General features: G+C 40.7%; 1 protein-coding gene across 3 annotated transcripts; it reads right to left on the reverse strand.

The window, feature by feature from the left end:
* SINHCAF (SIN3-HDAC complex associated factor) lies at window positions 1-26662 on the reverse strand. Of its 3 annotated transcripts, none has more exons than XM_036889420.2 (6): window positions 26473-26662; window positions 12783-12930; window positions 11414-11513; window positions 9717-9843; window positions 4936-5086; window positions 1-2075 (listed from the first exon to the last, which is right to left on the reverse strand). In XM_036889420.2, the coding sequence occupies exons 2-6, from the start codon at window positions 12908-12910 to the stop codon at window positions 1916-1918; spliced, it is 666 nt and encodes a 221-aa protein (XP_036745315.2). In that variant the 5' UTR covers window positions 12911-12930; window positions 26473-26662; the 3' UTR covers window positions 1-1915. The 3 variants fall into 3 exon arrangements, with proteins under 3 accessions (XP_036745315.2, XP_036745317.1, XP_036745316.1); XM_036889422.2 differs by lacking the exon at window positions 26473-26662 and adding an exon at window positions 26190-26376; XM_036889421.2 differs by lacking the exon at window positions 26473-26662 and adding an exon at window positions 24544-24695.

Below are 26662 nucleotides of genomic sequence, written 5' to 3' on the forward strand. Positions count from 1 at the left end.
TTCTTTTATTTTCTAATAAGACTAAATTTATTCAATACCCTAGTAAAAGTTTTGATTATATAAGTATCCAACAGTATAAAAAGTACAAAACAGATTTGTAGATTTCTAATATATTAATACAAAGTGCATGACTACATACAGTACATCCTACAGGCAGAGAGAGGTGGAAGGGGAAAAAGAAGACTGTGGTTGAGGTCTAGTAATAAATAAATAAATACAGAAGTAGAGATGATCCATATTATAGTATATTCTACCACCAATACTGCAGCCAAAATGTACAAAAAAATTTTTTAAACCTTTTCAAAAGAACTCAGGAGGAAGATGGTAATGGCTGGGACTCTTGGCATACACCTCAACGGCTGTGGGAGAGCCGGCCCGACTCACTGTGTAGTCTGTGCATATGGTGGCTTGTAGTTTTTTCCGAAAGAAGAAAATATAAAATTTTAAGTTTCAGATTAAGAACTATAAAACTACAGGGTGCCCATAGAAAGTGGCTCACTCCTTATTAGTTATACCATCCAATTTTTTTAATCCAGTTTCAAAAATAAGCATTGAGTCACGTTATTTGTAAGGCAGGCTGATCCTCCCTCATGAAATCTGAATTGGGGATATACTGTTCCTGAACTTTTAGAAAAGAGGCAATGAGGGCACTCTGGTTTGGGTTCAAGTAAGAGACTCTTAGTGATGACTTCAGTCTCGTAGAGCTCCGCGACCAGGATTTATCACCTAGTATCTCAGCATCAGGACAAAGCCTGACTAAAAGAAGCCAAACCAAAAGCAACCCACTCAGCATTCACACACACCTCTTTTCTTTTAGTAGAATTAAACTTTACTATAGTGAAAAAAACCCCAAAACCCTAATAGGCTAAAACAAGTCAAACAACCACTCTACACAGATAAAACCTTCACAAAGGTCAACTGAAGTAATCCAGAACTAAAACTGAATTGTGCAGATTTTCAATGAAGTCACCGGTCATGTAACACAATCGAGTCAATTATTTACACACTCAACAAGCCCTCTAAGAAATGTGCCCCAAGAAGCATTCACCTTTTCACTTGTGCCATCCTGAAAATTTGCACACCGTGTTTCTCAGATAACATTTTTATTTTAATAGTGTGTTCTCTACCATGTGGTGATGCTTTGGTACTGTTCACTTAGGACTGCTCATCCTGAAGGCCTGACACTTCCCCAAGAGGAACTCTGACTCTGCTGTAGAAGTTTCATATAAAGTCTTTATCAAATATCAGTACGGAGGGAGGTGACACAGGATGCAACATATACAGTCAAGTTACCTCTCTGTATGTTTAAAAATTACTCCTTCAAGGTTTTTGCAAGAGAGCTTAGTCTGTCCTGCTTTTAATATTCAGTAGTACAGGTTTGAATCATCAGAACCTAGGCAAGACCTTATTATTTCAAAATTATTAACAACTACCTCTAGGGGCAAGTCCATGTTACCGAGTTATGGCGAATTTATTACCATGAAGGAAAACAAGTATAGCCAGCCATTTTTTTTAAAATGCCCCAACCACTGCTTCTCAATATAGAAAGACTAAAACTACGTAAGTTATCATACAACAAATCCCATCTCTGTCCCCTGAAATTCCCCTAGTTTCAAATCATTAGAAGGGGATTAAAAAAAAAAAAAGACTTAAAGAGCACTTTACAGCAGCATTCAGCTTTCCTATGAAATACTCAGCATCTTAAATATTATGTACACTTTTTTTCTTTTAGTAAGCTAGACACTGGCTTCAGAGTTTGTGGAACTGGAAGAGAAATAACCCATTCAAAACTATTCTAGAAATTGTCTTTTGGCAGAATAGCAGGTAATCCAGGTTAAAAATATCAGGATTTGTTGCTCTGTTTCCTTTCCAAAATGTAGATGGTTTTCTGGTTCCCCTTCTGCAAACACCTCAGTCACCACTCCTGGGTGGAGATGGGCAGAGGCTCTGGGCCCTGCTCCTCTGGCTTCTCGGCAGCTGCCTTCTTATTGCTGCAGCAAGGCTTGAAGAGATGTGTGTCGATGAGGACTTCCCCAAAACGGCCTTTATAGATGATCCCACAACATATTTTCTGTCTAAAAGAAAAAAATGGAGAGGGCACAAAATAAATTAACATGCAGGAAAACAGGAATACAAAAGAAAAAGAAACAAATCTACATTCATCACCATAAATCTGACACAATCGAAAGGTTCCACTTCCACAATCTCAGCACATTCCAAACGAACGGGCTCCTTAGAGGGACCCCAATTAGCTAGGGAGTAAGAATTACCCAGGTGCTTTAAATCTCACACTGGAATCTCATTAAGCATTAAGAGGAAGAAGGCTTCTGGAACACAGTGGTTCCAGAGGCTGCTCCTAAAGTTGTAAACTGTTCCCTCCAAAAATCACCAAGTCTCAAAGAAAACCAGCCATAATCAACAGGCTGATTCAGCTAATGGTTTATTTTAATACTAAGTAGATAAAAATATATTCATGTATTAGCAAATATACATTAAAATTATGCATTAGAAAGTGACAACATACATGGATCACATGGATACACATGGTATAAAAATGGTCTCTCCCTATGAAGTCCCCCTGCACGCCCTTCTCCAATTCCACCCCATCTCATTCTCTCCTTAATATTAGGTATGCACCTTCATTTACCGCATGCACAGTATTCCACCAGGGGAACACACGATTTATCCATCCACGCTCCTTTGGAGGGGGAAATTTCTACTACTACATACACTCTGTACATATCACTGTGTCCAAAGGTTCTTTCTAGGTTGTTGCCATGATACAGAAATGGGAACATGTTTATCTTCACTCGAAAATGCCAATTACTTATCAATGTGGTCCTCTTCTATTCCAGTTTTACTAAAAGATTTTAAACCCTGAGATGAAACATTAAAATTTATCAAGTATCTTCAATGTACCACTCAGATGACAGCATTTTTTCCCCTCCTTTAGAAACTGTCAGTGTGGCTAACTGTATTATTTCATTTTCTAATGCTTAAACGAATCTTACATCCTGAGAATAAATTTAATCTGGTCATGATATACTGCTTCTTTGTCAAGTTACATTAGCTTCATAAAAGCCTTGGGGCCTGTGCCCTCTCATCCGTAATCTGAAATGGCCAGTCCAAGATTCATTTGTTTCTGGAATGTTTGCTAGCACTTGCCTATTTGGGCCTGGGATTTTTTGAGGGAACACTTTTGGCCAGAGAATCAATTTCTTCATTATGAGACTTCAGGTTTTCTGTTTTTTTCTTGAGCCAGTTTTGGTTAACTGTCTTCTTCTACTAATTATCTATTTTACCTGTATGTTCAAATTTATTGGCACACAGATGTTTATAATATCCTATTGTCTTCTAAATTTCTGCAACATCTATAGCTAAATCTCTTTTCTTACCTTAGATGCTCATGCATACATGACCGTACCTTTTCCTTGACCCAGTGTTTCCCTCTAGTATATTTTTTTTGGTCATGTCTTTTTCAAAAAAACAACTCTTGGCTTTACTGATCCTATCCACTGTGAACTGATTTTCTACTCAACTTATTTCAACTCAGTTCTGAGGATTTCCTTGCTTTTACTTTTTTTTAATACTGGGCTTCATTCACCTTTAAACTGGATATGTATCACTTCATTTATTTTTAGTGTTTCTTTTCTAAGAAGCATTAAAGACATCAACTTTTCCTCTGCTTCTCTGATTTCATATCTCATGTTTTGAATTATAGTATGTTTTGGTTATTTTTTTACTTATAAAGACTTCCTGACTTATACATATTCCCCTTGGATACATGGTTTCTTAATTTATAAACACATGGAGGTTTTCTATTATCATTTTGTTTTACTACTTACATTTGTAAACTCTCTGCCCTTCCCTTCTCCATAGGTTTTACACTTTTATTTTTATTCAATAATTACATAGTTCATCAAATTCAATTTATTTATTCTCAACAATGCAAACTCCTATCATTTCTATTACCTTAACTTACATTACTGTAGTTATATATTTCTTTTTTTTTTAACACCCACAACTACGGTCACTTTAAACTATCCGCGTTCATTTAAATTTACCTAAATATTTGCTGGTTTACTTATCTTTTTCAGAATTTTAATCTGGGGGTCTCTTTTCCCAATTGAATCCCTGAAGAATTTTCATTACTGAGGGTCAGCTTGGCAGCCAACTCTGAATTTTTTTTTCTAGTCAAAAGTCTTATGCCCTCTGTTCACAGGGTATTTTTGCTCCACATATATAATTCTAGGTTGACAGCTATTATCTCTTGGCCCATTCAAGATATTAATGTCTTTTCTGGCTTCCTTTGTTCATGCTACAAACTTAGCTTTGAGTTTGTTGTTCCTTTGAAAATAATGTCTATTTTCCCACTGCTTAAAGATCTACGTTGTCTTTCAAGTTCTATAGTTTTAATTCTATGTGTCAGTTTTCTTCACCCGTAAGATAACTGCTTACTATGTTGCTCATAATTTGTTAGTCTTCTTGGATCTGTGAACTAGAAAATCCTTAACCACTTTCTCTGAGTATTTTCTCTTTCCTAGTCCATTATCTTTTTTTTTTTTTACTTTGAGGTCCCATATTCACTTAGCATTTGGTCTCTGGTTATTCCTTATTAATTGCCCACTTATCAATGCATTTTCAAAAACTTAAAAAATACATATTTCTAGACATTTTACTTTTCTCAGTGGGAGAGGTAGTGGGAATGAATACCCAGTCTATTCCACTGTAAGAAATTTAGGTTCCCTAATATGACTTTTTTTAAATCAACAGGAAAGGCATACAAAAACCCAACTCTCAGCTCAATTCTTGCTTAATCCAACTCTAACCACGTGTACTATCAGCTGTTTACCAAATGCCATTTCATTGCTAAGTGGGAAACCGTTGCCTACAATTTAGGTTTGCTGGTTAGAAAGAGGTTTTCTGTTCTTTTACCTTTTCCAGTATGTGAGATCTAAAAAGGAAAAAACGGGCGTTCTGTTAGAGCCAGAAGCCATCTCTGTATCTGAGCCATCATCTGACTGGTTACTGTAACAAGGAGACTGAGCGGGAGAGGCACTTGAGGTGGTACTATGAGCATCAGAATCTGCAAGAGAAAAAAATGTGTAATTTCATTATATACAACTAAGCCTCAGCGTAAGAAAACTGAGTTAGTAAAAAGAAGAAAAAGGAAGGATGTGTTTTCTATTCACTACAATAATTTGAAGGCATCTGTATTAAAATGTTTCCAAAAGAAAACGACCTAAGCTTCCAGGAAGATGAGAGTATAGACACGCTTCTCCCCATTCCTCCTAATACGTACAACTAAAAACTCCAGGCATTACATAAAACAAACCTAAAGACTCTAAAAGCTGCCAACAGACAGGGAGCTCAAGACCCAGGGAAGAACACAATGGTGAGTCCCCTAGTTTTTCTTCTAACCTTGTAAATCCCAGGCGGCAGCACCCCAGTGGGTGCCAACCAAAAAAAAAAGAGGACCGATGCCTGCTCTCTCCATGAAGGCCCAGGAGGGGACAGCCCAGGAAGACAGGGACTCGGACTAGAGAGAGCCAACCCACTCCGGCCTAATGCCACAAACAAAACAGGCCCCTACCCCAAACCACCCTGGCAAAGACCAAGGGCAGAGCCTAGATTTCCCTCCTCGAGAGACTGCTGTGAGGCCCCCCAACACCTCCACTGGGATGGTATCAGAGGGGCCCTCCAGAGAAGCAGGACCTCCGGCATGGCCCAAGAGGAATGGGAGCAGCCCACCCAGTGGGGCCTCACCCCCATCCCCACCCCCAGCAGGGAGGAGCTACTCCCATCTCAGACGAAGAGTGGGAAACCTGACTTCTCCGACAGTAACAAGGGGGTGCCCTGCCTCCACCCCCCCGGCTGGAGAAGCGTCAAAAAGCCAGTTACAACAGAAATTTAAATGAGACCCAGAGTCTCATAACATAATTAAATGTCTAGGTTTCACTCAATCAAAAACTACATCATATCTGTAACCCAGATCTCAAAAGTGAATGAAGAGGCAAATAGATATTAACTTATCTGCCATAAAGTAGTCACGACAGAAGTACTTCAGTGAGCCATCATGAACACACTTGAAACAAATGAAAACACTGCCTCAGTAAATAGGTCTCAGTAAAAAAGGAAAAAAAAAATTGAAGTAGAACTGAAATTTTAAAGAAAAAATACAATAAATGAAATACAAAGTCAGTGAATGGGCTCAACAGCACAATGAAGGGACAGAGGCAACAATGAGTGAACTGCAAGAAAGAACAACAGAAACCATCCAGCCTGAATGACAGAGAAAACAATTGAATAGAGCCTTGGAGATCTGTGGGACTGTAACAGAACACCTACATTCGTGTCACTGCAGGCCTGGAAGGACAGAAGAAAGAGGGCAAGGGTGAGAAAGTACTGGAAGAAATAGGATGGCCGAAAACTTGCCAAGTTTGACAAGAGACAGAAACCTATAGATTCAAGAAGCTGAGCAAACCCCAAAGAGGATACACCCACAGAAATCAGTGCCAGGACACGTCATAACTCACCTTCTGAAAACTGAGGACACCAAAACCTTGGGAGCAACTAAAAGAAAAACGGCACCTTACCTCTAGGGGAAAACCATAGATCCTGGTTCAGTTAAGGAATAAAGACAATTCTTCAAATACAACTTGAACATCATCTAGGATATTTACCCTCAAAAGACTTCATATAAATTTACAAGGCTGCATGCAATTACTGTGCTTTATGGCTATATATCATACTATTGTTCCACAGCAACAGCAATATCATAAATAGTGGTTGAGCCTACCACACATCTTACCTTTAGCTAAAGACTTCCCCCTCCCAGGATAGGTGGCTACAGCAATCCTCCGATTCAGCAAACCAACCAAATATTAAGTATCTACTAGACATCAAATCCCATGTCATATCCTTCATGGGAAGAAACAGACTAAAGAAAACCTAAACAGAGCTCACAAGTGTTTTGTAGTAACAGAAGTTTATATAAAACAGCATAAAATCAGGTATACCTAAGAAAGTACCATGAGTGTTTTTAATACATTCACTTTGTTCCAATGTATGAATAGCTTAACTTCATAAGAAACAAACAAAATCCTCAAAGACTTGTATGCTTTAAAGGAATAGTCTACTGGAATGTTTAAAAGACTTTTCAGCTCTAAGCTGAAAGCTCACTACCCTAAGAAGCGCTTCATATCTGTGATCCACTTGAAAATGCTGTTACTCGACCATTTTCTACTTATAAAAATAGCAATTTCACATAGTTTAATCCAATACCTGGAATACTAGGATACAACTAACTATACAAATGCAGTTAGGGGGAAAAAACTCTTCTAGAATATAGATTCAGAAATCCCTCAAGGATCTGCAATTTTTTTAATCTTAAAAATAAGGTAGGATCTGGGAAGGCACAAAGAGGTATTAGATAGTACAGGGTAGACAGGGAGGATAATCAAAGTTATGCAAGCAGAACACACTAGGCACAGGAACGGACCGACTCAGCCCAAATATTCTTTGCCTAAAATAGGATCTCCAAAGACTTGCTAGATATTTTCAAATTTATTTTACAGCAACCAGAAATCATCGTGGATTTCAGAAAGAAGGATGACAAGAAGAATGGCTAACAGTTACACTGAAATGTTTTGTTTTACAAAACCCTTTTTTACTTGATTATCCCCATTTCTCTGATTAGGAAATTGTGGTTAAATGTTAAGTGACATCAGAGTCACATATCTGTAAGTGTCAGGAACTGTATCAAATCCAGATCTTCATTCAAGCTCCAGGTCCACTGCCTTTCTAGTACACCACAAAGGAAAGAACATCTCAAAAAAGAGGAATACAGGTCAGGTAAGTGCAGAATACATGGAAGCAAATAATTCACCAGAGGCAGGGAAATCATTTATGGGTGATGTATACAAATTCTAATTATCTCAAAACTATTATGTCATACACAGACACTAGCAGTTCACAACACACCTGAGAAAACCCGGTTACAGAGTCTCCCAAACCCACACACCTTTTCAAAGGGACTTATTTTTAGTGTTCATCCCCTCCACAATACAGCTTTATCAGAAAAATCTTAAATTACACTGGACATATTCCCTTAGATAAGGCAAAAATTAGATTATCACTTTCCCTATAAGTAAAGGGAGGAGGCTAAGAACATACATGAATAATCAATTCCTCTAACCTTCCAGTGGTAGAAGAAAAAATTACTATTTCCCAAATGTTCGTGAAAGCATCTAGTGAGAATGGAGGGTAAGTTAAAGTTGGTCTTTTCCTTTGTCTCCCCTGTGATATGTCGTTAAGAAAGGACATATATAATTTTATTTTACTATAAATATACTCAAAATATTTTAGCCGAAGATTACATATATCCTCAGAGTAGTAACTAGGACTAGTAACACCCGCTTACGAGGAGAGCACAACATTAGCAGAAGACCTGGGAGGACTTCAGAGACCTGGGCATTATATTTTCTACCCCAGCTACTGCAGAGCAAGCACAGGGCTCCAACTCAGACAAACTCAAGGTCAAATTCACGCTTCCACTCATTAAGACACCTGGGTCAAGGTTAAATCAACACTCCCTACTTCCTATCCTAATATTGAGGTAATTATGTATGTACAGTACTCAGTACATATACCAGAATGCTCAAGATGATAGGGCTTCTTTCCTCACTGTACCTATCAGTCAATTTAACTTTCCTTTTCCATTATTCTAAAACAAATATTGACTGAAGGTATTTTGTCTACACAGATTTTTTTTTAATCCTGAAAATTCCAATACAGGACCCATATCTACAACCCGTATCTATAGTTCTGGAAAAAGTTCTGGAAACAGTTTATTCCTAACCCATGTGGCCACAAAATCTGACCTGACCTGAACTATACAATTAGGTAGCAAAACCTGACTAGCCTGTAGACGTGAATACATACATTTTTGCTACAGAAACACTAATGTGTTTGATTTAATAGTGCTGCCTCAGACACCCCCTTCCTGCCTCCCTGGGGGAGGAGGAGTGATACAAATGTTATGTAATAATATTACATGCCCTGCATTTCCTTTTAAAATTTGAAATCTCATTCCCAGATACAGAAGTTACCACTAAGGTGCCCTCCCACCTCAACAACTTCCTATAAAGAGTCCGTGGACCTGATATTAGTCATTCCTTTCTCATTCCATCATCCCTCACAACACATACTGCCCGCTAAACCTGAAAAGTCCCGAGGCTGGCTTTACTGGAATATAGGTGTGATATGACATCTAAAGCTATTTACGAGAAAATCTGGGCTTTGCTCTCAGATTATCTACTAATTATGTATGCACTGTTCTGCACATCTCCAAGCCTCAATATCCTTAAGCATAAAATCAAGTGAACAAGCTTGACAAATTCATCTAGAAAATGAAAATTTGAATTTATTAAATTATTAAGTAAATGATTTAATTTTAAAAATCAATAAAGAAAGGAATCAGAGTGGTCAAAGTGGTCTCATCAGTTTGAAGAAATGGCCAGCTAGTGAAAGTCCTTTTATTCCATCAAAATCAGATAGCGTTCCAAGATTTCATAATAATAAAATAGTATCTCTACCAAGTCAATATTGCATTCCAACACTTTATAAAAGCAGTAAAAGAAAAAATGATCCCTACATACCAAATGCCCCACCCAGACAAAAATAAAAACAAAAGTACTCATCAGTATCAAACTTACTGTGACGTTTAAATTCCTTCTGCAGTTTACTGATCTGGTTGCTTTTTATCCTGTTTCCAGACAGAGTTTTCACTTTCTTTGGTTTCAATGTAGTCTTCAGACTGGGTCCTGCCCTCGCATCTACCACCTGGAAGAAAACACTGAATATTTAATACCATTTAAAAAATGACACCTCTGTATTCCTGCTCAACAAATGCCTATTTAAAGGAGTCAAATTTGAGAACCAGTTTTCTATTCAAGAATGTTTGACAGCCATGTGCACTTTTAATCACCACATGGTGTTAAAGAATAGTTTACCTAGTGTTTTTTTTTTTTCTTCAAGTAGTCAATGCCAAGAGACTGCTGGGCAAAAAAATTTGAAGAGATTGATGTATGGTGAGACCCAAGTAGGTTAAGAAATATGAAGCCAAACAACAACTAAAGTTTCTCCAGGATCATGTTTTGCAATTTTCCAAAAAGCTTTCATACACTTTTTATTTTACCTTCACTACAAACCATAAGGAGGCTATTTTTTGTTACTTTAAATTTTATGATGAAGGAAAATGAGAAATTAGGCATTTTGCCTGATTTCACCAGGCTAGGAAGTGGCCCTGGGTGGGCAGGGAAGGGGACAAGACACAAATCAAGGTTTTTAGATCTATGCTTTATGCTCTTTCACCACATAACCTTAATCTAAGGTCATTTACACGATGGCAATGGCATGTTCTCCCACAGTCTAGCCCTGTGTGGTCCCATTCTCATGCATTCATTCCCATTTCCTGTTTGCAGATTTCTACCCTTATGTAAAAAGGTTGCCATCACCTTCAAAACCACAATTTGGATTTTTCTCCAGATAATGTATTAATTACAGAAAAACTCACTTTTTTAAATGTTAACAGATATAAAGAAACCTATCATAATAATGCAAGATTATCAATAAAGGACAGTATAAGGCTAGTGTAGGAGAAAAGGTAATAAATAAACAAATACCTGATTAAAAACAAACAATCTGCATACATGTCATGCATCTCCTGAGAGCTAGTATATAGAAGGATTAAGTAAGACTTAACCGTGCTGTTCTGGTCACCCAAAGTTATTTTGTCAAGAATCTAGTATTATCATAAAGTGAACAGGCAAACAACCCACATTTACATACCAGTTTGATCTCAACTAGATTAAATACAGAGAGTAACAGTGACTTCCATGTAACTGAGGGATTATGATCTGTTACATACATTCTCACAGCAGCTCTATGAAACGGCAATTATCTTTGCACTTTATACATAAATGTGGCTTGCTCAAAGTTCACCACTTATAAACGGTGAAGGAAGGACTCAAATCCAGTTCTGATGCTAAATGCATGTGCTTGGTAGTACCAACAGGAGTTGGGATAAAGGTTTTCCTAAGAGATGAAAAAAGGATCCATGTCTATTAAACTCTAGGAATTTCTAGGTTAATATAAAAAATATGTGAAATGTACTATGAATCTCCAATTTGGTGATACTGGATATAGCCTTAGGGAAATGTCACACTGAGCTAGCTAGTTTGCTCCAAAACATGCCAAAAGGTTAAGTGATTTATATTTGAGCAACAACTAATGTTTTCCTTTATTTTTTTCAGACTTTTCCACCCTATGGACATATTACTTCCTAATTAGGAAGAAAACTGTTACTTTGGATGTAAAAGAGGTATAAAGGTAAGATGAAAGATGAACTAACATGATTCCAGTTTTTTTTTGATCCTGCTGGCAATTTCTTCCATCTTTTGACAAGCAGGACACAGGCATTGCAGATGTCTCCTGAACGAGTCTCATGCAACCTGGTAAGAAATCAAACCTTTATTATTAAAGAGTCCACAGATAATAACGAAGATTATCATCATTAAAGAGTTCATATGAGTACAGTTCTTTCAGAAAAACTATTTATAGTTTATAGATGCTATTTCTGATCATTCTGGATAATCCAATTCAATTGTTACTGTAATACATTTAGGAAATATAACTTTTAGACCAAGTCAATGTACTATAATTAGTCATTTTAAAGAATGTTTTTAAAATTAAAATATAGAATTTAAGATCTAAGATACTAGTCACCATGGTTTTAAACGATGCTGTCAAATTAATCTTTCTTGAAATGTGTAGACACTTCATAAGCAACAAAATGCTACCCTTTAAGTAAAATAATGTGTCCTGATGCTCTAGTTCCACAACAAACAAAACCAGAGAGGCATTGTAACTTATAAAAAATTATTATATCTGCATGGAGGGGAAGATCTATAGGACTAATCACCAAGCTGTTTTTTAATTATACTGAGGAACTTTGATTTACTACGTTTTCCCTGTACTGTAAATACAAAAAGAAAAATACTGATATTTATTATGAATAAAATTGGAAATAAATATATTGAGAAAATTTTAATTTAAAGAAGGCCACGTTGGTGGAGACTTTTTTGTCAACATTCAAAATAACTGAAGTCCAGGATTAACAATAATCAACAAATGTGGTAAGAAAAAGTGGTGAAATTAATTTCTAACATGGGATAATGGTTCAACATATACTATTTTATCAAGCATTTGCTGAAAAGTAAATTCCATTTTATTAATCAGACGTTTGTTGTCCAAGGATAAATGAGAAACAAAATTATAAAAAGCTACCATAATCTGATAGGTTTCAAGGCAGAACATTATGTCTTGTTAGTATCCTCAGCAGGTTGGGTTAAAATGTATTTCAATGATTTAGAAAAACAATACAAAGGACAGAAAACTGTTGGAGGACAGCTATTTTAAAATAAGAATAAAAGCAGCATTTTGAAAATCTCTTTATACATCCTGAAGTTAACAAGAAAAGGGTTTGTTTGGTTTTACCTACAAGGGGCTTCACAATTAATTTGCTAGTTCCTGAAAAAAGCCTGTCAATATTTAAGCACAAGGGTCTTAAAAAAGCCTAGATTTGAATATAAGTGATTTTAATTATTAGCACATTGCTCTAACCAATCCCCTTGCTTGGAAAATATTTCCATATGCTGGGATATTTTTCACTCTAAGAAAAAACATTAAAAAATGACACCTCTGTATCAGATGGACCTTACCCAAAACAACTCTGGAAGTCCTTTTCATAGCGTTTACTGTCGGTGAACCGAGAGCTGGAGGACTTGGCTCTGCAGATACAGCAGCCCTCTATGCTCCGGTACATCTTTGGCTTGTGAAAACCAAACATCTTCTCTTCTGAGCAATAGTCTGTAAAGCGAAGAATGGGTACAGCTTTGTTGAGGGCTATACCAGAGACCACTAAAGTGGAGCTCTGCTCTACCCACCCCCCGGCAGCAACCAGGTATTCCAGGACCAGCAGGCAGGCTCTGGCGAAGACCTCCTGGATCCACCTCCATTTCTGACAGCAGGCAAGCAGTATGAAACACACGGAACTGCTCAGTTGTTTAACAAGCCCTCTACTACCTCCTTGTACCCTCCTTACAAACACTTGTTTTAAAAGTGGGGGAAGGGAAGCATTTTTTTAAAGCAAAATTTTAAGTAGAAAATACAACAGACTTCCCAAAATCCTATAAAATGATGGAATCATACACAATGAAGGACACGTTCTAATATTTAAGCTAAGGCAATGCCTTTAATTTTGCACCTTTGCATTAATGTAATTCCCCTCTGGGGAAGTTTTGAGCATTTACCAAGATCACTATTTGATACTAAGCACACAAGTACCTCACTCACTATGCATCAACCCACAATGCTCAGAACTATGGGAAATGAGAGGGGGGATTTCTTCTGTGATAAATGGGAAGTTCTAAGCAGGCAAGTTGGCCCTGAATTGAAACTGCTGAAAGGAGGGTGTAAAATTCACAAGAATCCAAGGTCAGAATTCAATAATAATTTCATAAATCAGTAAGACAAATTGAGGATGAGCTCTTGTTGCCTGAGGTCTGCCCCTCAGTTGAACTCCTTTTTGGCGTTCTTCTTTGAGGCTCCGTGAGCAGTTAATAACAAGAGGCAGATGACCAAGAAATGTACAGTAAGATAAGGTGATTCCCATGATCAAAAAAGGCTCAACATCAAGCAAGGGAAGGAAGAGCCCCTAGAGCTAAGGACAGCAAAAATGTATCTGGCAGTAAATTTGCACCTTAGCTCTAATTAAGAATATCCAAACCAAGGGCCAACTCCACTGGAGTATCTGGTCTAAGAAAGGGGATAAAAAGGCAACAAATACAGAAAAGTCCAATGGGCAAGCCTAGAGGGGGGTATGTGTGTGTGTGTGTGTGTGTGTGTGTGTTAAGAGTACAACTACAAATCATCACAAAAGCATTATATAAAGCATCAATAAGAGAAAATTATTAGTACCAATTAATTTGTGCCCATAGTTTAAAGTTATAACTACACAGCACCATCCTTTAAAGTTCTTTTAGGAATATGCTCAAATAAATGAGTAAAACAAAGTATTTGTTTTAGGATGGATGATCTTGACCCCATTCCATTCCAATGCTAGTTTGTGAACCAAAGCAACTATTTATAAAAGTGATTCAGAGAAATAACCAAATATACAGGCTTTTTGTTTCTGTGTGTGTGAAAGAGATTGAAGGTTTCTGAAATACAGACATCATTTGTTTTTTAAAACACATTCTATTAGCAAATAATTAGCTCAACACTGACGCTTTCCTTTTAAGGGGCTACTGTACATTGTGTTCTTTCCTCCTTGGTAAGGGAGGCAGGCAAAGGAGGGAGATGGGGTGGGGCAGAAGACCACTGATGCATTTCAACAGTTATGTCTAAGTAACAGTTACTTCAAAATTTAAGAACTGGTAAAACAAGAAAACAAAATATTCCTAGTAGATTAAGTTAACTGTTTTTTATTAAATGAAATACTTGGGAATTTGATTTTCTTCAGAGGAAAATAAATAAGGAAGGTATTCTATAGTAGGCAAAAAATATAGCAAGGCCTGTGAAACAAGGCAAAACTTTTCAGTCTAACAACCCACACGATAAATGAAAAGACAATAGCCTGTTGAAGAAAATGGTCATGTGTTGCTTTGGAAAAAACAATGCCAAATGGCACAGGATTACAGAAACTTTAAAAAAGAAGTGCTAACACATAATGTGGGGGGGCAGGGACACGGGAAAGGCAGTTTATACAGAGAAGGCAAGTAGTGATTCTATAGCATCTTACTACGCTGATGGACAGTGACTGTAATGGGGTATGTGGGGCGAACTTGATAATGGGGGGGAGTCTAGTAACCATAATGTTGTTCAAGTAATTGTACATTAATGATATCAAAAGAAAAAAAAATTTTTTTTAATTGGAGAAGTCAGAAAGATTAAAAAATTTACAAGCTCAAAGAAAAAAAAAGAAGTGCTACAGAAATAGCAGTTACTGCTTTAATTTGCCCATTGCTGTTGTGAGGCAAAAATGTAAACTCTTTCTAGTCCTCCTACCAAACTGCAGGCTCTCCAAATTCCCCCCAGCACCCTCCATTTCCATCAAGGTCGAAAGTCCACAGTTCCTCTTACAGTTGCCAGGCTCCATCAATAGCTCTAGGAAACTTCAGCCTCCCTTCCCAGCAAGGACAAAGGAAGTACAGCCAGAAAGGCCAGTTCATTCCGTTAACACACAGAACAAATCCTATTACAACAGATAGATTACTATCTCTGCCCTCACCATCCCCTTCCCTCCCCACAAATAAAACTGCCATCCGAACTATATGGCATTCAGATCATCTCCAAGATGAAAACTACCTTCACGTAGGCTGGATTTGACCAAGAAGCCATCGTTTGTGCCAGTCAGCACGCCCGCAAGCCGTGAAGGAACACTAGGGCCACAGCTCAGCACTGAGAGAGCTCTCCCTTTCATCAGCAGCTCCTGTACATCAAGTGTTTATCTTCAGTACAATTTTCTTGTTTGGTGGGGATCTCCACAAAACTTACCCAACAAGTCCCCACAAGGGATGCCACTCTTCAGTTCGGGAACAGTCTTCTTAGACATCAGTATAAATAAAATAGCCTGTTGCCTTCTGACTGATCTGTGATCTTACGTTTGTCCTGACATATTTCTTCTGATTAAATATCTGAGAGGGATTGTAAATCCTACGGCCCACCCTCTTCCAGGCGGTGCTAAGCGCAGTGAAGTGGCAGGCACTTATCCTGATGCAACCAACACACAAGTGGCCCATGAACCTTTTTACGGATGATTACTTAATAAACCTATTAAACCCTTTCTGAGCTTATTCCCGCACTCGAGAGGCACCTGGGAATCTGCAGGAAATACACAGGGGTTTCATTTTGGGCTTTGTTTACAGCAACTCAGTTAAAGCAGTAGTTGGTGTTTAACCATTTTGAGCTTTGGAGAGCCCAGAGATTAACTGAAACTATTTTCACAAGATCTATGGTCCCACTAATGTTTTGAAAACAACAAATACCCTACCTAACCTCCAGAGGGAACTAGGGGCACAAAATGGCTCAAACCAAAGTCCTACATATTTTGAGAAGGTGGCAGGTGGGCATGGCACAACATGCCTTTAAACTTGGGATTTCTGTTATTTCAAAAAACCAGGCGGCTCTTTAGAATACTTCCTAGTCCCATATTTGTGCCACATTAAATGAATCCTTCAAATCAATCTATTCCATTTATTCAAATGACACTGTGAGCTATATAAAACTACCTGTAACTTCATCTATTCTCATAAGCATCACATCACTCAGCACCATGTTTTCACAGAAGGAGCTAATGCCACCTGCTTCCTGAGGGACAGTTACAGATCTGTGAGAGTGGACCCCATACAACCTCACCCTTACGTGTGTCTGAAGAAAAAATTAAGCTTTGAGATAAAGCCAAAAATCAGGACAGACTTAAAATGCTGATTAAAAACTGTCATTTTGTCTTCTAAAATTAGACAGCGGTGATGGTTGCAAAACTCTACAAATATACTGAAAGCCATTGAATTGTACACTTTAAAAGAGTCAATTTTATGGTATGTGAATTGCATCTCAATAAACTTGTGCTAAAAATAAAAATAGACGAAGTGAGGAATTCTCCTGTCTTTATTCATCTTTGTAACTTCAGCATGTAAAACAGTGCCAGTCACTTAGTAGGTATTCAATAAATGTGTGGATTAAACTTTTTTTAAAAAGTTGTCACTTGCGAAAATTAGGCTTGGGGTGGATTAATGATTGTGCATTGAGCATTGACCCCCCTATACAGAATTTTATTGTTGTCAACAACCATTTGATCAATCAATATGAGAGATGCCTTCACTATATACACGCACTTCCAATTGTAAAATAAATAAGTAACCGGGATGTAATGTACAGCATAAGGAATATAGTCAAAATATTGTAACAACTTGGTATGGTGATAGCTGGTACCTAGAATTATCATGTATATAAATGCTGAATCACTGTGTTGTACACCTGAAACTAATGTAATACTGTGTGTCAACTACCCCTCAATAAATAAAAAATAAAAATAAATAAAAATTTAAAAAAGTTGTCACTTGTAGTAACACTTCATGTGTTATATAAAGTAATGCCTTGACATTATTTCTTTGGCTACTGTCAGCCAAACAGCCACAAATTTTTAAAATACTCGAACAGTTAAAGACAAATCAACCATGTAGAAATTGTTGTTCTGTACAACTTAATTCAATCTCCCAAAGTTGAAAAGATTAAAGTTAACTAAGTCAGCAAAAACCATGAGAAATAACTGCAATTATATGAACAAAATACATTAAAAACAAAAGTTCCCTTCCAAGCTAAAAAACAAACAAAACAAAACAAAAGTTAATATTTAAAAATGCAACTATTAATTCTAAACATTTTGTCAGATTTGTTGAGATTTCTTCTACTTTAAATTTAAATAAATCTAAAGGTCAACTTAATGAAAAGCAGGGGATGGAAGTGTTAGTATTGAGGCAAGGAAAGGGTGGAATAACCACTGTGTATATCAAAGATCTAAAGGGGCCAATTCTGATCCAATCCAATCAGAGTATGAAGCCCAAGAGCAAGGACAAGGTCTTATTTTACACGTGATTCAACACACATAAGGGAAGTTCACGGAGTGCAATGTGATATAAATGGGAAAGAAAGGAATCTTTCATCACAGTAACCAATACCAAAAGGATGCTATTTAAGAAAATTTTCTGATAATTGCAAACTTAAATTCTAAACTTAAAGATGATCTCATATGTTTTAGCAATATTTGATTTTAAGCTCCAACTAGGAAATGCAAATTTTAGAGTTTTCAGTAACCTTCTTAATATGGAATTAGGTACAATGAGGTGAAGAACTTAATTCTGCAGAGTAGTTTGTCTTTCAAATCATATAAGGGTTTTAATTCAATGTTCAGGGAAAGGACAGGTTATTGTTATGATAAATGTAACATTAATTTATTTAAACAGATTTAGGCTTAACTTAGTTGGTATGCTTTGAAGGACACCAATAGTTCCTCCAATATAGTTAACTTCCCCAGTTCCACTTTCTAAATTCCTTCTGGGAAGTAAAGGCTTTTTTATATTCAAAAATGCCACTGGATGGACTAGATAGAGGAAAACTCAGAAGGAAATATGTCAAAGGTGACAAATCAACTTTATGGTTAATTTCACATTTGTCCATACCATCCTTGCAACCTCCCAAATTTAAGTATTCCTAAATTTAAGTGCTTTTAGTTTTCAGTAGACCAAAGCCCTAGAGCTTATCACTTTTTTTTTTCTAATCATCACTTTTCCTTTCTAAAAACCAACTGGCCTAGACTTAAAAAATATACAAGATTATGAAAGCAACCTAAATGTCCATAAATTCTCAGACTGGTTAAACTATGGTGTCTTCATACTACAGAATATCATTTCAGCCCTAAAAAGAATGCAGTAGATGTATGACGTGTGCAGGGAGGGAAGAGCCGAGATATCCTGTTCTGTGAAATAAGCAAGTTGAATTAATAGAGAGTCTAAGCCCATAGTATGTTTCTAAAATGGGACCTTAACACAAATTGGCTTTTCAAAATAAACTTTTAAAAACTAGTAACTAGTGACTGCCTGAGGAGTGCAAGAATTATGGAAGCTTACTTCTGTTTTACTCCTATAAGCTATTTTTTCCAGCAGGAGTGCCACGCCCCAATACCTTAGTTATCATCACACCTTGACTTCACTGAAAAGGAATCTGAAAAAGCCCAGAGAACTTAAATTTCCTCAAAGACCTACAGAGGGAGAGATGCACGTTAGCAAATACACTCCACAGGAGACAGTACAGAATGGACCAGTAAGATTAGAATAGACACACAGAGCAGAATGGGAAGGAAACTGCAGAGCAGAAACAAGCAAAAGGTTTGTAAAGCGGGAAGGAAGCAGCAATGAGCAAAGACAAAAGGACCCAAGCAACCAAAGACAACTTTGCAGCGAAAGCGATCCATTTCTTTAGAGCTGAACTTTAAATGACAGGATGATGGGAAAGGAAGAGAAATAAACATGAAAAAGCCCTTGTGCTGAAAAGCTATGAGGAACCTTGAGTTGCTGTTAACTGGTAATGCCACCCTCCACACCATTTTAGTCAATGGTAGGCTATCTTTAATCACATATAAGTACAGGATCCAGTAAACACTGGCAGTGTAACTGGAGCAACACTCTACACAAAAAGGTCAAATAAAACTGTTTTGTGTCCTCCCCGTGCTAGGCCGCTTGGTTGCAGTTTTCCCCAACAATGAGATGTGTTTCCTCGGAGCTTAAGGAGAGCCATGGAGCAATTAAACACTATTATTTCCTCTTATGTACTTCTAAATGATGAGCCCACCTCCCAGCATCAAAAGTTCTGAATTTCCTTATTTTATTGTTAAGGGACAAATTTTAACCTGCCTGGAGGAAAACTAAGAAAGGGGTGGTGGACCCCAACTTGTCTGCCAATAGCTTCTCCAAACATGCACCCCACCCAGTCTCCGAGAAATTGTATTTATAAAGGTGGCTGCCTATGGAATCCACACTTAGTATTAGAGCCTAGAACTCATCAGAAGTAAGTCTTCAGTTGAAATAGCACAGCCTTAAAACACACACACACACACCTCTGAGTTCTAGATACTATTGAAAACAAAATGCTAGGTCCTCCCATTTTAGTAGTGTGAAAAAATACTCGCTATCCTAATTCTAAATTCTAGATATTAAGAGCGATTCCAATGGACAAGAAAGTTGTAAAGGCTGGAGAGATGGTGTATTTGTTTTTAAGGGATGATTACGAGTTAGGAAATACAATTATTTCGAGTCTGGTGAAAAGGCACTGTAACAAGTCAAGTTGGAGTCCATTTTCTGCTTTTGTCTTTACAACTTAATAGGAAGTCACTTCTAATTTTATTTGACCCTCTGTAATATTAGAGTGGCTGAAATCTCACTTCTACTTTCCAGGGATGCTGTGAAACAAGAGTATGAAAATACCGGTGTATGTATACCCTTTATTTCCTTGACTTTATAAGACTTCATATTAAAGAATAATATAAACTCTGTCACAGGACATGTCGAACAACTTAAAGTGAGGGTAGACTCTTGATCTTGGAAGGTCTTCTTTTAAGCCCAGGTCTGTGAGAAAAGAGGAACTTAACCTTTTCAGGTAGACTTTAAGGGCATGAAACTGGACAATATTCCTTTCTGTGAAGCTGTTCTCCCATTTTCAAGCGGACAAAAATGTTAAGGAAGGGGGTATTGCAGTACACACTTGTTCTGACCCAAACCTCAGGAACATTCAATGAACTCAGATCCTTTTCTATTTCCTCACCTATAAAATAAGGATAAATCCCAACTCTCCTTAATAATATCCATAAAGCACCAACACAAGGGCTGGCAATCTAATAAACCTTTAAATGCACTGAATGGACTGTATTCTAATCTTCTCTTCCAAACATGTTCTTCTGTGTTCACTGATCTTGGTTATCATCCATAGTCACACAAAAAAGGCTGGAAGTCAACTGGGCTCTCTCCCTTCTCACCCTCTGCATGGCCACACCACTGTCCACTATAAAGTCCTTGGAGACTTTCCTCCTTTCTTCACTTCTCTGGTTCAAGCCCGTCCCATCCCAGCTGACTCTGTCCCTCATCGTGTTGCTTCAACTCCTGTCACAACCTCATAACAGACTTCCCTGTATCCTTCAAACAGGTGGTATCTTCCTAAAGTTCAAGTACTAATCAAATAATCAACCCTTCCAAGGTATCAGTACTGGCTTCCGAATAATATCTAAACTCCTTGGCAATAAATTCAAAGCTTTTCAGGATTTGGTGCTGCCTACCAGCCGTTTCCAACTTGCAATTCTGATATTCCCCAAACCAACCTTAATAACTAGCCACATCTCTACTCAGATTGTTATTTCTGCCTGAGATACTTTCTGCTCCATCCCCTTAACCTTGGAAACTCTTTTAAGAATTATTTACTTTTACAAAATCCTCCCATTATCTTATTAGAACACCTAACACACAGGATTTCACATACTTGTTCACTGCATTATCTCCTCTACTCAATGATAAACTGTTGTAGGGCAGGAACCAAGTTTCATATTACAACCAGGTGTTGACTGTACATAGTACACAGAAAAAAGTGGAATTTGCAAAATACCCCAAGAGTGGTATAGACAAAATAGACCTGAATGTATTCTTAAAGGCAAGGAAATGGTGCCTACAATGAAGATGTGAAATAAAAAACTGGTAATTTGAATAGTCATTTTTCTTTAACAATCAATTCCACAGACTTTATGGGGGAAAAAAACCTGTGAGGTTTAAAGATTTCCAGGAAATGTAAACCAAATGAATTAATTGGAGATTAGTAGTAAACAATTCAATGCTTTCACAACAATTAGCAGAAAAAACATTTATTGCTTATTTCAAGCAGGCTTGTGGGAGGAAGGGAGGGATTAGAATTGTGTAGGGTGAAATGAGTTATCAAAATAAGAGCAATTTAAACTCAGCATACATTAACAACCAATTAAAAGAATGTAAGCCAAATCAGACCTAAAATAATAGGTGGCAACAACTTAAATACAAAGCTAGAAATGAATTATTTTAATTCAATTGCAAATTTTCTACTTGAATGTGTCATAGCAAATGTGCCTGTGACTTATGTATTTCTGGTGCAAAAAGAGAACCTCCCTCCCTTGGAAACAAACTCCCCTTCTTTTGGAGTAGATACACTTCCAGGTAATTTCCATAATACAGGAAACCTTAGCTACAGATTCAATGTAAAGAAAAACTGGGCAACCAATTAACAGCAAAATATTTTCAGTTTATAAACCGCTCCCGCCTCCCAGCATCGAAACTATCCAGGACTCTTGCAGACAGGAGAAATCAGAAAGAAAATGGGATTTTCTAGATTTCCACAGGACTTTTTTGATGCAAAATGGTTGAATCAGAACTGGATGGGCAACCAGGAGCTGAAAGGCAGTGTCTGCCCAGAACCAGTTTCTGAAGGTGGGGGAGGAGACCAAAGACACTCATTCTTTCCATCCACTCAACATTTACCAGAGTATTTCCTCCAGCAACGTAACTGACCCAGGCCTCAGTTTTTGTCCTCTGTAAAATGTCTGCTTCCCCAAGTAGTGAGGACAACATTCATTATTTACCAAGCACATTACCTGCTCATTTACAACCCTATGAACTAGGTATTCTTTATTATTGCTATTTTTCAGATGAGAAAACCAGACCACAAAGTGACTTATTTAACATGATCACAGCTTTGGAACCTAGGCATTCTAACCCCAGGGATTTCTGAACTAACCTAGTGCCTCAACAAATGTGTTCCCTTCCTTCTCAGCCTGTTTTATTCCTAGCATCTCCCCAAGGAAAAAAGAAAATGTCATGTTTTTAAAGCAACCTACTGTCTGCATGGGAAAAAATAAATTCATTTCTACTCCTAACAGCTTATGTAGTTTAGACTTCATATAAGCTTAAGTTTTCCCCAGTGAATAACTTTTTAATATGGAAATCATCCTCAAATTGCTTGTCTGACATAGAAATCTGCTCAGTTTGGGCCCCATGAGCCAAGTTTTCCCAGGGCCTGATTACAACTCTGGGGGAAAACAATTGACCATCCATGTTCCAGATCTACTGAATTAAGAATAGGGTGCAACACAGCAGCCTTGAGGCCTGCTGCCTACCAAGGCTCTAGAATAAACCGTGTAGTGAACTTTTCATCTCTAGCCTCCCACAGAGTAATGCAAAGAGAAGGCAGTAGACTTGTGTGCCTTTCCTACTCTTCAACTCGTCCACCTTGACAAACTGAGCATCTCCGTCACACATACCATCTGATATTCAAAAAAAATTATTAAGCTCTATATATTTGAAATTTCCCAGTATATTAAAATTCTAGCTGTAACTCAGTTATGAAATATTAAGAAAACCAAAGAACCTTGGTGTTATTTGCAAAGCACCTCATATGCATTTTAAATACAAGACGTAGAGAAATAACTGCCCTAAATTGTTTAATCCTAAGTTTTTCATTCTTTTCCTGACGTGTTCTTTCTATTCACTTCAAATGTACAGTTACTAATATTGGTTGCCTTTAGGTATTTGTAATTTGGTCAACCAAAACTTGGAAGAAATGTGTTTAGTAACAAAGCAATGAATAACACAAAATGGATTTTGATTTGTATGGATTTCTTGGTTTGGGTGTGGCATCTAAGGACACCATTATTTTTCAGTAATGACCACTTTTAGATTCTAACATTGAAACATGACCCCAAGGAAGGAGAAATCAGGAAAGAAGCAACAGACACGGTGCTGCTTATCAGATGTCTAGACTGCAGGCAAACCCCAAATACCATAGAAGCACCCAAGTGTCAAACGATTTGAGCTATGCCTGGGGCCACATACAGAAAAAAAAAAAAAAGTTAGCTTGAAAAGAAAATCTAAGATAACCAGAAGATCAACCCCAGTGCACAGGAACTAGGAAGAAGCAAGCGGGGCTGGCTGGCTATTACCATGTGTCATCCCCCTGACCCTTTTCCTCCCCATCCCCCATATAAAATCTCCAAAGGCCCAACTCCCCCTACGTGACGGCTTCTTCAAGGTCATCCTCAGATAACGCAGTAAACGACCACCAAACACTGAGCCAGGCATACACACACTTATGGGCCAAGAAAGATCCCCATTCCCTAAATCACCAAATGCTTTAACTGCCATCAGGCTTTTCTCCAACTCCACCAGAAACAAACTACGAGGGTGTAATTTATTTAGATTGAGCAACTAAAAAACGTGTTCAGTTTTGCAATATAAATTATTAAAAGGCTTTGTTAAGTCTGGCAAACTCCAGTTCAAAAACAGGTGCTTTCAGTGCACTTTTAATGACAAGGTCAAATTTATGTTTAATTACTGAGAGAAAAACGGGAGAGGGGAGAATTTTCTTAACCTTCCTTAGAACAACGGGGAGAGGAAGGGACTGCTGGGGTGGATCTGTCTCGCACGGGGTCCATGTTTGCCTAACAGTGGTTCCTAGTCTTCCGAGTGCCTGTGGCAATCCAAGGTTAGAGCAAGGAAAAAAACACAAAGAACCCTACTAGGGTCACAGTTACCAGAACACACTGCACCGCCCTACACCCCGAGAAACCAACGCCCCCACCAAAACAAACCTCGCCCCCACCGGGTCCCCCTCCCACACGTAAACACAAAGGACACAGCGGCACGCACCACTCGGCCAGCCCTCACTTCCCTTTGTAGGGCAGCCGGGAGCCCCGAAACTTCCCCAGTGGGGCCCCGGGCGTCGTCGAGGCTGGGTCCCCGGGCGTGCGGGCGCGGTCCGGCCGCGGGTGAGGGTGCTCGCCGCGCTCGCCCGTCTCCCCGAGAGAGGCTGGCCGCCGCCTGCGTCCCCCACCGCCCCCGGGCCCCCCTCGCCGCTTACCCGCGGGCCCACGGAGGCGGCGGCCGGGGAGACGCACCGAGGCGGCAGCTAGAAACGCTCCCGGCGGGCTTGTCGGTAAACAAACTCCTCGGCTCGCGAAGAAAGTTCGCGCGGAGGGCCGCTCGCCGGGGCGAGGGCCGCGCGAGGCGAGCCGCCCGCCTCACCTGCGCCGGAACAACGGGCCCCGCGCCCGCCCGCCCGCGCGGCGCCTCCCGCAGGCCGCGCCTCCCGCACGCCGCGCCGCCGGGGCTTGTTCCTCCTCATGGCTTTGCCCTGACGTAATTCAAACATGGCAACAGTGCGACTTCAAAGGCGAATCCGCAGACCTCCCAGACGCAGGCTCCGGGCCGCGAGGGTCGGGCCGAGGGCCCCCCGCTCTCCCGGCCGCTCGGCCAGCGCAGCCGGCGCCCGAGCCCAGCGCGGGGGGCCCCGAGCCCGCCGCCCCCTCCCCGCCCGGCGCGCGGGGCGCGCTGCCTCCCCCGCGCCAACAGGGCGCCTCGCACAAGTAGCTCCGCCAAAGTTTCCCCGCGACGGGCCGAGGGACAGAAGCCCCTCCCGAGACTCGCCCGAACTTCGGGGGCCCGGGCCGCGCGGCCCCGCGCCCGGCGGCCGCCCCGAGCGACGGCGGGGCCCGCACCCGCACATGCGGCTCTTTGTTTTGTCCGGCCGGGCGCTGCCTACGTGCAGCATCAGCGATGTCGGATTGTTTCACAGGGGCGAGACCCGCGCCATCAGCCGGGGCAGGGTGCACAGCCCGCGGCCCTGCCCTCCGCCCTCCCCTCAGCCGCGAGCCCTTTCAATCCTAGTTTCGCGCTGTCCTCGGCGAGGAACGCCCGCCTGCCCGCCCCGCACCGGAGGGGAGTTGGCGACTTTCACTCTGCTTTTTAAACTGGCAGGACGCCATCATCGGCAAATCATTGTCCTGCCGGCCGGCCGGCCCGACAGCGCCCGCACCTCGCCGCCGGCCGGAGCAGGGCGCTCGGGCAGACCGGGGGTCGCAGCCCCGAGCACGTGGTCTGTCACGTTCGGCACAAAAAGCCGAGCCCCGAGTTCTCGCCCTCCTTCCGCGCCCGCGCCCCCTCGCGCTGCCGGGCCGTCCCAACCGCCCACGGCCGCCCCGGGGAGCCGCCGCCGTGGCGCCCCCATCCACGCCACAGGTGAACGGCCGCCCGCAGAACTTGGGGTTCCCCAGACGACCGGACGCGCCGCCTGGGCGCGGCCGCCGGGAGCCGCGCTGCTCGCGAGCGGCCGCGTGTCGCTCTCATTGTCGCAGCCGCATCGCTCCGGAGTCGGGCCGGCGTCGCCAGGCCGCGTGCACCCCAAAGGCCGGCTTCAAGCCCCGCACGCCCGCCAGCTCGCGAGGTGACGGCAACTTAGTCGCCGGGCGAATGGCGTTTATTGTCCCCCGTATCAAACACGCGCTGGGGGCTGCCATCAACTCCAACACGAGGGGCCCCAGCGGCGCCGGGCACCCCCGCAGCGCGCGCCCCCACCGGGGCGCGACCCGGGGGCCTCCGCGGTTGCCACCCAGGCGTCCTCCTCTCGGGCCTCGCAGCCACCGGGCTCCTCCTCGCCAGGGAGCACTACGCCAGCGAGGAGGCATTGTCACCTTCAATGCGGAGCCCTCAACTCCAGCGACTCCTCACCCGTTGCCAGGCTCCACTCGCGGCCCCCACCAAGACTTTCGGTTTGCCTCGAATACCGCTCCCCAGTTAAAAAAGACACCCTAAACGTGTGTTTCCAGAAGAATCGGAGGGTCTGAGGATCGCGAAAAGAGCGCTCCAAAAGATGCCATCTCCAAGACAAAACTTCCTGGGCGTGTGTGTGAGGAGAGGCCGGGAGGTGGGGGAGACGAGAGAGGAAAGAGCACTCCGCAATCAAAGCCGCGGGAGGCAGTTTCGCACCAGAGTAATGGTTCCAGGCACTCACCTTCCAAAAGCAGACGCTCCACGCGCAATAACGTTCCCGGGGTGCGGAGTGCACGCCAGGCCAACCCCCTCCGGTCGCTCCCTCCTCCGCCGCCGCCTTGTCCAGCAAGATTGTCTCCTGCACTTCTGCAGTTGCTACCGCCGGCCGGGAAGGTGTAGATTCCGCTTTCCCTCTGCGCATGCGCGGCTCC

Source organism: Manis pentadactyla, chromosome 14 (genome assembly GCF_030020395.1).
Source record: "Manis pentadactyla isolate mManPen7 chromosome 14, mManPen7.hap1, whole genome shotgun sequence".
NCBI classification, from domain to species: Eukaryota; Metazoa; Chordata; class Mammalia; order Pholidota; family Manidae; genus Manis; species Manis pentadactyla.

Excerpts from the sequence above, each read along its gene's own strand:
- SINHCAF (XM_036889420.2), bottom strand. The coding sequence starts at position 12,910 with ATGTTTGGTTTTCACAAGCCAAAGATGTACCGGAGCATAGAGGGCTGC. Across the intron at positions 11,514-12,782 it reads GACTTCCAGAGTTGTTTTGG|GTTGCATGAGACTCGTTCAG; the intron begins GTAAGGTCCATC and ends ATTTCTTACCAG. Across the intron at positions 9,844-11,413 it reads CAAAAAAAAACTGGAATCAT|GTGGTAGATGCGAGGGCAGG; the intron begins GTTAGTTCATCT and ends GTTTTCTTCCAG.